This window comes from Lipophrys pholis, assembly GCF_963383615.2.
Source record: "Lipophrys pholis genome assembly, chromosome: 11".
NCBI classification, from domain to species: Eukaryota; Metazoa; Chordata; class Actinopteri; order Blenniiformes; family Blenniidae; genus Lipophrys; species Lipophrys pholis.
Genome location: NC_137631.1, coordinates 5,779,003 through 5,792,531, shown reverse-complemented (window position 1 = coordinate 5,792,531; position 13,529 = coordinate 5,779,003). Strand labels below are relative to the sequence as shown.

The following is a 13,529-nucleotide window of genomic DNA, read 5'->3' as shown; positions in this document are numbered from 1 at the left end:
ATCACAGGTTCAGCTGATTGTGCATAACTGCACATTGTTCCTCATGTTCCTCATTTTGTCCTTCCTTGCCATTTATTCTATTATATTTAAAACGGTTCAGGTGTGTCGTTGTTTGAAAAGTGGGAAGAAATCGTGACGACCGGATCACCATCTTTCCCTGATTAGAATCGATTTTCATCCTTATAAAACTCCATTTCCCGTTTCACAACATTTGTTCTTACACTCCAGCCCGGTGTGTTTATTTGTTTGATGACATGACGCAAGAGGAAAATGATCCCTAAATGTCATATTTGCCTCTAATTGCAGATTCTGCCAAGCTGAGTTGATAAAAAAAAAAAAATTGCAGAAAAACACGTTGCAACGGATGGATATGTTAAATTTGGTTTTCAAGTGTGCACAAAGAGGTATTGACGAGCCGAATCCCCCGGAGAATCTGACTCTCGGTGCGAGTGATCGATGTGTGTGCGGTCATTGAACTGAGCTTAGAGGTAGTTTGTATTCTATTAGGCGTCTTGGGGGGGCTCTGCGGCGCCGCTGCAACAAAAGCACATCCTGACGCCTAATTGCTGACAAAGGAAAGACCAAACACCATTTTTACCACTCTTACTGTTTTTTCCCTCCTCAGTCAGTTGCACTGTTTTGCCTGACGCCTACTTTCACTTCCACCTTCAAGCTGTGTGTGTTGTAACTTTCACTGCTGCTCATAAGCCCCCCCCCCTCTTTTATGCAAGTTTAGCTTTATCAGCCTCAGTTTGATTTTCCTTCTGTTTCATCTCTGACAGAGACCAACCGTTTATTCAGAAGTCTTACAATTTCACATCAGCCCCAGGTTGTCCATAAAAACTGATCACAAGCACCCTCGAAGGCCATCGGCTTCCAGAATCTGGATTGTGTTACATAATACATATGTAGAAATAGCGGTTTCCTTTATTTGCACAAAATAAGTTTTAATACATAATTACAAGGAGATGAACCCAAACTGTGTGGGAGAGGAAAGAATTAGAATTAAATGTGACTTTACAGGCTGCCAAAGAGGGACCGTGAAGTGTTCTAGAAAGTCGATGTTTGGAGGTTCGACAAAGTGGCAGCTACAAGTCTTTTGGTTCCTCGTTGGGTCTGAGTGAATGTTGGATGATTAGAAGAAAAACTGTTTATTAGGAATTAATTTATACATAATAATGCATCTTCTTATAGATGAAACCTTCTAACCAGAGGTGCAGTTGACTCTTGACTTCTGGAGTATGAAATCATTGTTAAAATCTTTTTGTATGAGAGGTGTTTGACGAATAAGGCGGCTGAGACAATATTACCATATGTGAGGTGGAGATATATTAAACTCCGGTAAAGTGACATTAGACAGGACTTATTTACTAAATAGGAAACTTGTGATGATTCTACAGGACTTTCCTCTCATCAACTAAAACAACCAGAAGTGTTGCACAAGACACCTGTTTAATTTCCATGTCATTAATTAGTAAGTTACATTTTAGGACATTCTTTAGGATTTTTTTTAATATTATATAATTGGATTTACTTTCTCTGATGCCTTATGAGGTGGACCCATATCTGCGAACTTTGAACAATTACACTCGAGTAGTGGTTTTTATTTTCATGGTCCTTCTAGATGAGGCCACTACACGCTAAACGTATTAAAATATATATCTTAAATTGTACTAGTGGCATTTTATTAATGCAACCTTGTATTTTGTGTCTACAGCCATTAACTTAGATGTCTACGTTCAAGACAGCCGTGAAAATTGGAATGTAAAGGTCTCAAACACCTGTTCTAGGTGTTCGTTAAAGGGAAATACTGTTTTCTCCACAACTGTGTGAGCCTTTCTTAAAATCAATCAAAAATAATCCAAACAATAAGCAGATTGTCAAAACAAAGTCTGTCCCCCATCGTGCACACTCTCCTGGACTGAAAGAAACTAACTTTTCCAATGTTCTCTCCACCAGTTGTTGGAGCGGTCAGCAGGACGGCCGGCCTTACAGTTTACATTCTGGACTTTCCACCCCACAGAACAAGCTGATTCCTCCACAGTGTCCATGGCAGCTCATGCGTCTCCTCTAAAAATCAATAGGTTTTACAAGCACAGCCGCTCCTGCGTCTCCCTCACTGCTCGCTGCGCTTCCAGTCAGACTTCATCTGGAAGCAGGTGTAACTGCGACGCCATAACTTCAGCCAGGACGCTCAGCGAACCCCCCCCCCCTCTTCCCCCCCAACCAGACCGGGCTCATGAGCGAATATAAAGCACACTGCAGGTTCAGTGTATTCACAAATATCAATATTTAATGTTCTTTACAAAGGTGAGAACTTTCTGGAGAAGTTTCATTCCACCCTAGTGTGGTGGGCAGGAACACATTGTCCCCACAAACTGCCATGCTGCATGGCTTGTAGTTTTTTATGATCGGATGATGGACGTTTTGTACATTTTCCACATTATTTTTAAGAGCTTTTGAGTGGCTTTCTTCCTGTTTCTGTGCTAATTAAAAGTTTTGCATTGGATTCTGGTGCATTCTTATATAAAGCCACTATATAAAGTACTGTTGCCCTTATTGTTTTGTCTGAATAGGTTCAGTTTTTAATAGCGTAATTTATATTTTATGCATAATCTGGCCACATCCTGTTCTCACAATTGGGAAAAGAAATACAGTTCTTACAACAATTGCAGGAGAAATGTATGTTTTAATAAGAGTAAATTAATGCTTTTCTATAGTGTGCTTTAAATCATTTTATGCAAATTTTAATTTGCTGCTTAATGCAGAAGATGAGCTGTTTTTCCAGTTTTGCAAGCTCCTGAAATATGAGCAAATATGAATTCCTGAAAATACAACTTTTTGGAAACTGCTCCTGTTTACACTGGGGAGCCGTTATTTTCTGAAACACCGTCTCCTTGTTGACAGCAGAGATGCTGCTTCTGCTAAACCCAACCCCAACCCTGCACGCATGTGTGTGTGTGTGGTTTCATTACAAAAACAACCAACAGCGCCAACTCATGACCTGGCGGGCTAACGACAATGTTTTCAGTGTTTCTGCGATTGCAGTGGAAACAGACATCGTTTTGAAAACTTTGCCTTGTTAACGTGAAATTTTTCTGAATCGAAAAGGCAGAAAAATCTTCATTTTCACTTGAAACGTTGTCGTGTAAATGGGTCCTGATTCACTGACTGAGTTCAGGTGGAGATACGTCGGGGGCGGAAGATGCTCTAATATCCAGATCTTAGCAGTTTTTAAGGTTGATATATACCACTGCGTCGACAGTACACATACAGCTACTCAGTTTCTTCACGCCACAAAATTCTGCGCCGAGGTTATATGCATGTAGTTCACCGCCATAACAGTAGGGGGCGTAGAAAGATCAGCCATGAAACTGCATTAAAGTCGTTGGTATTGAGCATTTTGGCACAGCGATTGGCATTGACGCTGTAAAGTTTATCTTTGGGTGCAAGCCAGCAGGCTGTAGCGGTGAGCTACAAACTCGCTTCCTGCACGGTGTCGTCCAAAACTATCAGGGGGGTGCAAAGCGTTGACGACGGCACCGAAGACATTGCGTTTGGAGTACGAATCAGGCTTTTAAAGAAACCGAGTTATGCAACTAAATATCGGTGTTCTGTCCTTAATATATGTGCTGTATATATCTTGACTGGCAGCTAAACTCTTTTCTAACTCCAAGACTCTGAAGACGTTGTCCGCTTGTCCACAGGTTTATTGAAGTTGCAGAAAAGTGTGAAACTAAAACACACAGAAAACATAATCAGCCTTTTGCTGTATTTACATGTCCATATACACATTGTAAATATACACATTCACATGAAATAAATCCGTTTTTATCCTTACTGTATTTATTGTATTTTAACCTATTACCTGTATTATTTAACCTATTTTAATGAGCTAAAGTATATATTTGTATTTAAGCCTGTGCACTTCTGAAAGATTGCTACATTACTATGCTGAACACATCTCCACCAATCACACAATTATAGCTCACAAAATAAAACATTCATTCTAAAAGAGAATCATCTAAGAATACATACCCACGATGCTATCAAAGGCTTGAGACGTATTGCAGATGCCACTGATTCGAACCACGTTACACGACAACACCATGCTGCCATTTTCTCCCAATACAAGTCACGTGACACCACTAGGGGACACTCCCTTCCTGTTCTTTCCGCAGCACAATAAGAGAAACACTTCCTAATAGACTTTTTAACAGAAATACACTTTAAACATTTGAACTGTGTAACAGCACAATCGGAGCTAAACTACCAACACATAAGGGCCCTTCAAAGTAAACAGGAGTTAAGTTACACAGTCACGAAAAAGTTTCAGCGGCGGATAATGCTGAATAATTCTGTGTTTTGTAAGAGTGATCATCTACCAACGTGTTCCTTGGCAAAGGAAGTGGTGCTACAGTAACAGTTCACTTGGTGATGCATAATTCACCTCACTGGTTGCAGCCTGACACAGTCTATTGGCACCATGTGTGAAAAATCCATTTTATGCTCTGCTGTCTCTTCTTTTTTCTTTTTTTTTAACTTTCTCATCTTTTTTACCTTTTGTCTCTTCGATCTTTTTTTTTTTTCTTACTTTTATCAGCCACAATTCTGAAATAAAGTGAGCTGAAATGAAAATTGAATTGACTTCTCTTGAGTGGTGGTGGCCCGTAATCTGCAGAGAAGAAATAGTCACCTTTTCTCGAGCAGCGGGGATAAGAGCCAGTGAAAGCACCACTTCTCTGACCAGAACCGCGTGAGAAAGGATTGAAACGGCAGATTGTCGAAGCCTTCAACGCTTCAGGGCTCCACATTAATCCTGAGCAGTAAATAAAGTCACATTTTACCGATAATTCTGTTCAGGCAATCGTTCTCATTTATGTTTGGTTCAGATCTTTTTCCTCATGCGTTGCTTTTTTTTTTCTCCACATTCCAAAGTCCTTTTTTTTTCTGGTAAATTGTGATGCTCGCGTGAAAACTTAATGAACAACAGAAAGAACAGAAAAGAAACCCCAGGGGCACCGAAATGTAAAATTATCCTACGAGTGAAAGGCGCAAAGCAAACCAATGTTTTTCGGTTGTAGTCATTTAAGATCTATCTGACATTGTTTTTCCGCTTTTTTCTCCTCATTATTTTTTGTTTCCATCTACATTATTTTTGTTTTCAATTTTTGCCTCACATCTTTGTCTTTTTAGTTTTTATATTGTTTTTTGTTTTCATTTTTCAAGTAGCTTTCTTTCACTTTTTATCCTTTTGTTGTTGTTATATGAGCCATGATGATTTTTTATTTTTTTTTACTTCAGTTCGTAGTATATCTACCATGATTTGGCAGTTTTTGTTTTGTTTTTCACTTCAAAATTATATTTATTCTTATCTGTGCCTTTTTATTTTTGGTCTCATTTTGATCATTTTTCCATGTGTTTATTGTCATCATTTAATTTAGAATTTTTGCATTTTCCATCACTATTTTAGCTTTTTGGGATTGTCATGTCTTATTTAAATGTGTAGTTTTTTTATTTATCATTGTTTTCATCGGTTTTTGTCAGTGTTTTGAAATGACCGTGGATTTTTTTCAGGATTTAAATTCGATTTAAAATCTTGCAATGGAGTTGCAGCTTTTGCATTGTCTGATATTCCGGGGGAACAGGTGAATAAATGATAGTGTCATCGGCGTACGGTCATATTGTTGACCTTGAATTAAGCCACAGGAGACACATTTTGATGATTTAAAACACATTTACACACTTGTGTTTGATGCATTCTGCCACGTTTATATTACTTTTGTCTTCATGCCTTAAGAACATCATAATGTGGACGATAGCTGGATAATTACAAGAAGCCACAAAACAATAACGATAACGATAAATGAACAACAGTTAAGAGTCCATCCCAGTAAAACAGGAGTTGAGTCATATAGTATTCGAAAGGCTTCCGTGCAGATAAGGTGCAGCAAGTCTGAGTTTCATAGTAGTAATTAGCTACTGAAAAGATCATGGATTTACTTTTTAAATCCAATCTAAAATCTTGCAATGGAGTTGCAGCTTTTGCATTGTCTGATCGGGTTACAGGTCACTAAATGATGAAAGTGCCGTCAGCATAAAGTCGAATTGCTGACCTTGACTTGAGCCACAAGAGACCGATTTTGTTGATTTAAATTACATTTACATACTATGTTTGATCTATTACACCCCTCAAAAGGCCCTCAGGCCAAAACAAACTGTGTACACTCAATTTGAAAGGAAAATCATTATCAAAACGAGCGAGCCTAACAGGTTTCTTCTCCTCTCCTTTGTCTCATACAGAATCCAGCGAGTGCACCATGAGGCTGGTGTGGAAATCCCTGGACAAGATGAGGTGTCTGAGGAAACGCTCCACGATTCCCTTCCTCGGCTTCCTCATCACCTTCCTCCTCTTCCTGAACCTCTATATTGAAGACGGCTACGTCCTGGTTAGTAAATCGATGTCCTAAATTGCGATTATTCTTCCTCAAGCGACATCTAAATTAGCACACTCTTAATATTTGCATTTCCTCTTGAAGTTTTATTAACAAAAAACGTTGCAAAACTGAAGAAAAGCAAGTTAATCTAAAAATGTTGTTCGCTCCATCCCTGTTGTCTGCTTTTATAATTACTTGTTTTTAAAGGGAATCTGTTTAAATTTTCATAGCACGAACCCGTGCTGAATTCATCCAGATGATTTATTCTTTATTCATGATGCCATCAAAACTTGGCGATCGCAGTACATTATCTGTGTTTGTTATTTAAATTATTAAGAGGCTGCTAGCGTTTTCAGCTCATTGCCGCTCTTCACAAGTCCATCTGCTCAGCTGTGCAAACCGCCCAGAGAGGTTTTGGGATTCCTTTCGTCTTCCAAACATCAAGGGTTCACATCAGAACACATACTGAGTCAAGTTTGTACAGGATGGTGAAGACAAGTTCAGAAACAAAAGCATGGGTCGCCTCTGAATGCAGCTTTTCACAGTAGAAAACAGGCATTTTTTCAGACAAATTTCTTCTCTGTTCTTTTTTTTCATTTTCCGGCGCATTGTTCTTCTGTTATTCATGATGTCTTTTGCATGTTACAGGAAGGGGATAAAAGGCAGCTTAGGGAAATGTCTGTCCACCCTCCGAGCTCAGAACGATACGTTCACACCTTCAGGGATCTCAGCAATTTCTCGGGAACCATCAACGTCACGTACCGCTATCTCGCTGGAACCCCGCTGAACCGCAAGAGTGAGTTCACTGTTTCTCCGCTCAGACATTTGCCTTGAGTATTTTTTTCCCTTCAGCTTGAGCCATTTGCGGTGAATTGCTTTTGTGAACATGAGCTGAGAATAAGAAGTTAAAGTCTGTGACGTGGGGATTTAGAGCCCAGCAATAAAGTCAAACTGCTCTACAGATCTTCTTTACCTCAACATAAAACACTGTGCACAACTCTTCTCCCATATTTTACAATCTGCTCACTGAAGCTGGTTTTTTTTTCTATTTCACCTGAAAGGACTTCTTTAACACAACCCAAAAAAAAAATGTTTTCCGGGCCACAAAGCTTCAAAGAAATTTCCAATAAATATCTTTTAAATTGTATCAACATCTGGTGGATAACACTCTCTTAGGCCCCGTTTACACAACGACGTCTCACGTGAAAATGCTTAGTTTTTCCTTGGGGGGGGACGTTTCACGTTTACGTGACAACATTTTGAAAGCAATGTCCGTTAAACCGCCAACGGCAGAAACACGGAAAACGACGTAGTCAGCATGCCAGGCCACAAATTGACGCTTGTGGTCGTTTTTGTGACGGAGCATTAGGCTATAAACATTAACAATTGAGCGTCTGGACAGAAGATGGGGTTGAATTGTTATTATGGTGACTCTCCACTCTGTCCGCTTGCTTTGACCCTGGCTGTGGTGCGCATTAGCAGTGCTTCCACCATCTATCAGGACGGAGCCCGATCGTTTCCAGAAGGTGATGTTTTCCCCCCCGTTTACATGGCGACGGAGCTTTCGCGAAGTTCCACCTTGGGAACTGTTTTCAGTGGCTCCAGAGCACCGTTGCCGCCTAAACGGGCAACCGAACTGAAAAAAATGCTTTTCAAATGAAAACGTTGTCATGTAAACTGGCCCTTAGATTCTACCGATGCAGTTCCACATAACAGCAACTAACGTGAAGACAGTGAGGAATTCAAGTCAGCTGACAAGAAGTGGTTGTATATGGGAATTTGATTCATAAAAAAAGAGCATGTTTTTCAATTTGTACTTGAGTTAAGGCTATATTCCTCTCACGTGAAGAACTTTCACACTTGAAGTGTGTTCAGTCTTATATTATTGAATTTCATGATCTGATGAACACTTTTTAAGGTGCCATCGCATTAATATGCTGTAAAGCGAAGGGTGGGGTGTGTGAGATTAGGACAAAGAGATCAACACGACATGATTAGTTCCACTCAGTTCTCTTAGACTAAATGATCACGGTATGGAACACATGAAATATCAAAGTTTCTTTCCTAAACTGTAAACTGGACTTTGCAGCATGAAAGCAGTCTTTGGTGTCGTTTGATCTCCAATGAATCCTCTTTTTTTTTCCCCCATGAATATTCATTTCATCTATATTTAGGCACTGCTCAAACAGCTGCTTTGTGTTGATATTTTCACAGCAACTTTGCATCAAGCTCATTATCAAAGTGTCCACAGACATGAAATAATTTGTATGAATATTATAAAGAATAAGAAAAGGAAGAAGGTGCTTCGCTCAGGGAGCCACAGTCCGACCTGTCGCCTCTCAGATTGAAACCTCTGAACCAAATCCCTTCTCTAACCTCTCAGTCAGTGACGACCAACGTCTTTCTTGATAGACCCTACAATTTCACCAGTGTAAACCTGGACGACCCCCCGCCACAGCCTGTACAAGTACTAAAAAAAAGTTGAAGGAACCTGCTATCTTTCATGGCAGCACCACTGATACTGTATCTCAGCTCAGGTCTCAGTGTTGTGTTGTTTCACTTACTCTTAAAAAATTTGTCAAAAAATCTTTGAAGTTTATCCAATTTGCTTGATGGTCTAGCCAAATTGGAGCCTCCTGAGGGCCGGTTTTGGCCCACGAGCCTTATGTTTGACACCCCTGCCTTAAAATCAAGAGGGCGTTGTGACCCCTCATGAATCTCTGACCCCCTCCTAGTTGGGAATCACTGGTCTGGGCCACCGCTGCACCAACATTATCAGTTCAAATTCATTTGTCAAACCTTGAAGAAGTCACCAAAAACACAAAAGCAAAAACCGCAATACAATTACAAAAGGCAATGAATTGCAAAAGAAGCAACGTACATATCAAAGCAACACATTATAAAGCAACAACACAAATGACAGAGCCATAAGATTCCAAAAGCAACAACACTAAAACAAAGTAACACAAAAACAAAGAACACAAGAGAAATACAAAAGCAATTGCAAAAGCAAAATAACATAACTATCAAATCAACAACACAAATGTAAAAGTCGCACTCAAAAACTACAAAGATACAAAAGTAACAACACAAATACTAAATAAATTTAAAAAAGATTTTAAACCAGCAACACAAATACAAAAAAACAAAAATCCCGATCACATTTACAAAAGCAACAACACAAATATAAAGAAAGAGCACAAATAGAAAATGTTGGGAGAGTGGTCGCCTCCCAATCGGGATGTTAGAGGTTTGATTCCCCATCGCCACCTGTCCACATGTGGAAGTCTCCTTGAGCAAGGCACTGAACCCCCAAACTGCTCCCAAGGGATGAACCGAGCGCCTTGCATGGCGGCTGCCTCCAGTGTGTGTGTGTGTGTGTGTGTGTGTGTGTGTGTGTGTGTGTGTGTGTGTGAATGGGTGAATCAGATTGTTTTTGTTGTTTGTGTTTTTTCACTTTGAGGACAATTATGGAGGCCACAATGAATCAAAAAGCACAAATGCTAAAACGAAAGTAAGGGTTGATAGAATGCTTTAACAGGAAAGTTCATAACAAGTTGGACGAGTACAGACTTTATATGCTTTCAGGCTCCAACAAACAAAACGAAAAATCAGATTACGGGAGAATCGTTAGTTAAATCTCCGGTCACAGCTCAAACTGACCGGGGCTTTGTGCACGGTTGCAGGACGGCCGAGGGACAGTCCGGAAACCCGCAACCACTATCAGATTGTGTCTGATATCTGGGGAGTCATAGCGGCAGCTGCTGCTGCAACCTGCAGGAAACAAGCTGCTTGTGTGTATTGTTGGAAAATGAAAATCCACAACAGTAGATGCTAAGGTAGCATGCTAGCAGATGCTAATAGACACTAAAAACTCACTTCAAGCTCCATTTGTAACATCACCCTCCAGGTTGTCTCCTCCTTCTCCTTTTGGGGGATTTCTTTCCAAACACGTCAATGCAGCAACGCTGAAGCTTCATTCATGTGGAAGTTTACATGACCGCAGTGATTGTGCAACCAAGAGGTCATCTGGGAACTAACAAGTAGATCGAACAAAATGTGATCTTTCTGTATGTTTACATTGGAAACAACAATGGCCCTAAATGCAACGCGCAATCTCCAAATCCAAACTTGTATCCCGTTGAAGGTTACTTTAAAAACATGCTGTAGAATGGCGCAGTTCAATGTTTAAGCTGGTTATTGTTCCACTTCTCCTTATGGAGCCCACAGAATCGTACATTCTGAACCTTTCCAAGTGTGTTTCTCCAACATTTTAATCTTTTTTTGTTGTCCACAGAGTATCTCACCATCGGACTGTCATCGGTCAAAAGAAAAAGAGGAAACTACCTTCTGGAAACAATCAAATCCATCTTCGACCAGTCCAGCTATGAGGAGCTGAAGGAGATTGTTGTTGTCGTCCATCTGGCAGACTTCGACCTGGTCTGGTGTGAGAATCTGGTCCAGGACATCACCAGGAAGTTTGCTCATCACATCATAGCCGGACGCCTCCTGGTCATCCAGGCCCCGGAGGAGTACTATCCATCTCTGGACGGACTGAAGAGAAACTACAACGACCCGGAGGACCGGGTCCGTTTCCGCTCCAAGCAGAACGTGGACTACGCTTTCCTCCTCAACTTCTGCACAAACCTCTCTCACTTCTACATGATGCTGGAGGACGACGTGCGCTGCTCCAGGAACTTCCTGACGGCGCTGAAGAAGGTGATCACCTCCAGAGAAGGTTCCTACTGGGTGATGTTGGAGTTCTCCAAGCTGGGCTACATCGGGAAGCTGTACCACTCCAGGGACCTGCCGCGCCTGGCTCACTTCCTCCTCATGTTCTACCAGGAGATGCCCTGCGACTGGCTCCTCATCCACTTCAGGGGTCTGCTGGCCCAGAAGGACGTGATCCGCTTCAAGCCCTCTCTGTTCCAGCACATGGGCTACTACTCCTCTTATAAAGGAGCAGAGAACAAGCTGAAGGACGACGACTTTGAGGAAGACTCCATAGACATTCCCGACAACCCCCCCGCCAGCATTTACACCAACATCAACGTCTTTGAGAACTACGACGCCACCAAGGCTTACAGCTCAGTGGACGAGTACTTCTGGGGCAAACCTCCTTCAACCGGAGACTTCTTTGTCATAGTCTTCAACAAATCCACCAAAATTAGTAAAATTAAGATCGCCACTGGCTCTGATGACCGGCAGAATGACATCCTTCACCACGGAGCTCTGGAAGTCGGGGAAAAACTGGTCGGCACCAAGAAGGGGAAACAGTGCTCCTCTTATATCACTCTGGGGGAGTTTAAAAACGGCAACATTGAGGTTCAAGACATAGACCACAAGATTGCCTTTGACATTGAGTGTGTTCGTATTGTGGTGACAGCCAGCCAGAAGGAATGGATTATTATTCGAAGTATAAGTTTATGGACTACACAACCACCGAGCCAATGAGGACTACACACACTCACACACACACACACACACACTCACACTCACACAAACACATACACAGACTCTTAGTATGTCGTAGAGGCAACTCTTTTTAATATTGTTTAGTAATGTATGTATTTCGAGGTTTATTTATTCATTTTGTATGTATTTGTTGATACTCATTTTGATTGCCAAATTGATCTATAGTTTTTTATACCTGCAAGTTGTGACTTAAGTGTTGCATCTCCACAGTCATTCTCCAGGACTGTTTATCGGACCTCAGAGTAGTCATTATGCGTCAGCATTACATAAGGGTTTTTTCATCCCAATTTTTGATAGTTACCATTAACATATGGCTGGGCGACCATTCTGTGTTGTTGTTTTTTTTTTTTTTAAAGCTATTTAGGTCATGATTATTACATGTTCCCATGGAGTGACGCAGTAATGACTCCTTCTAACACAAAGGTAAGGGCCCGCTCACACGGCGAAGGTTTCAAGTGAAAACACAAAACTTTGGTTGCGTTTTGGGGTCAGTTTACGAGTCGTGTGACGGTACAAACATGTCACGGTTTGGTACATATCTCAGTGTGGGGGTCACGGTTCGGTACGGGTTTGGCACGATGGGGAAAAAAAAAAAAAAAAAGTCAGACATGTATGAGACTAGATTTTGTTGTTTTTTTCATTTATTTTTAACAGACGGCAAAACTGTACATCTCCGGTTATAAAAAAGTAAAAAGAATAGAATTGAAACATAGAAGATAAAACATAGAACACATGCGTTAGGAGGGTTCTCGTGCCATTCATTCATTCTGTTCATATAGAGCAGTAGAAAGAACGTATTTTTTGCAGTGGATGTGTATACGCTCGTTGCTTCTGTGACGGTTCTGGTCTGACTGTGTTCATACCACAAGACTTCTTAACAGCAGCGGAGGGAAGTTGTTAAACAGAACTTTATTTTTTTCCTCGTGCCCCTGGTTAGACACATCACAATGATGAAGCACTATGTGCGTTAGCAGGTTTGATGTGTTTCCAGCGACATACCGCCACACCTCACGTGAAACATGGCCAGCGGACGCTTTTCGTCATGTTGCACTGAGAAGCCAAAGTCTTGCCATACGCGTGATTTCAACGAAGCTGGCGGCTCCTCTAAATCCACATTCACCATCACACCATCACTCTTCTTCTTCTTCTTCTTCTTCTTTTTCTGTAATTATGGGTAATGGCAGCTGTCAGGCTCATTACCGCCACCTTGGTAGAAGGGAGGACTCAAACTTTTTTTAATACTCGGTCAGAAGGATTCTCGTATGACTCTGTGCACCGAACCGTGACGCCCATACCGTGACGGTACAGGACGAACACAAACGCTGTTACACCCCTACCATTTACACAACGATGGTGCTCGGACGCACTGAAAACACAACTCTTTTAAAACGACTGCAGAAACACACCACGGCCATGGTAAACAGCTCCTCTGCACATGTGCGAGTCGATGGACAACAACAACAATGTTTTCCTCCAGAGTGTCATGACTCCCAGGCCATATTCTCCTGGGACTTGGTAGTTTTACATGGTAGTAAATCATCGTAATAACAAAACAAATTTGTCATCTGTTGATACAAATATCCACATACTTACTTGGTGTTACTAAAACGACCAACA

General features: G+C 41.1%; 1 protein-coding gene across 1 annotated transcript in view; it reads left to right on the top strand.

Moving 5' to 3' along the window:
* Positions 1–12,496, top strand: part of mgat4c (mgat4 family member C) — a 169,549-nt gene extending 157,053 nt beyond the window's left edge. Inside the window, exons 5-7 of the mRNA XM_080476056.1 lie at positions 6,304–6,449; positions 7,086–7,233; positions 10,735–12,496. Of these exons, the coding sequence (XP_080332182.1) occupies positions 6,321–6,449; positions 7,086–7,233; positions 10,735–11,891 (1,434 nt within the window). The 5' untranslated portion in view covers positions 6,304–6,320 and the 3' untranslated portion in view covers positions 11,892–12,496. The remainder of the gene's footprint in view (positions 1–6,303; positions 6,450–7,085; positions 7,234–10,734) is intronic.
* Positions 12,497–13,529: the final 1,033 nt, after the last annotated feature.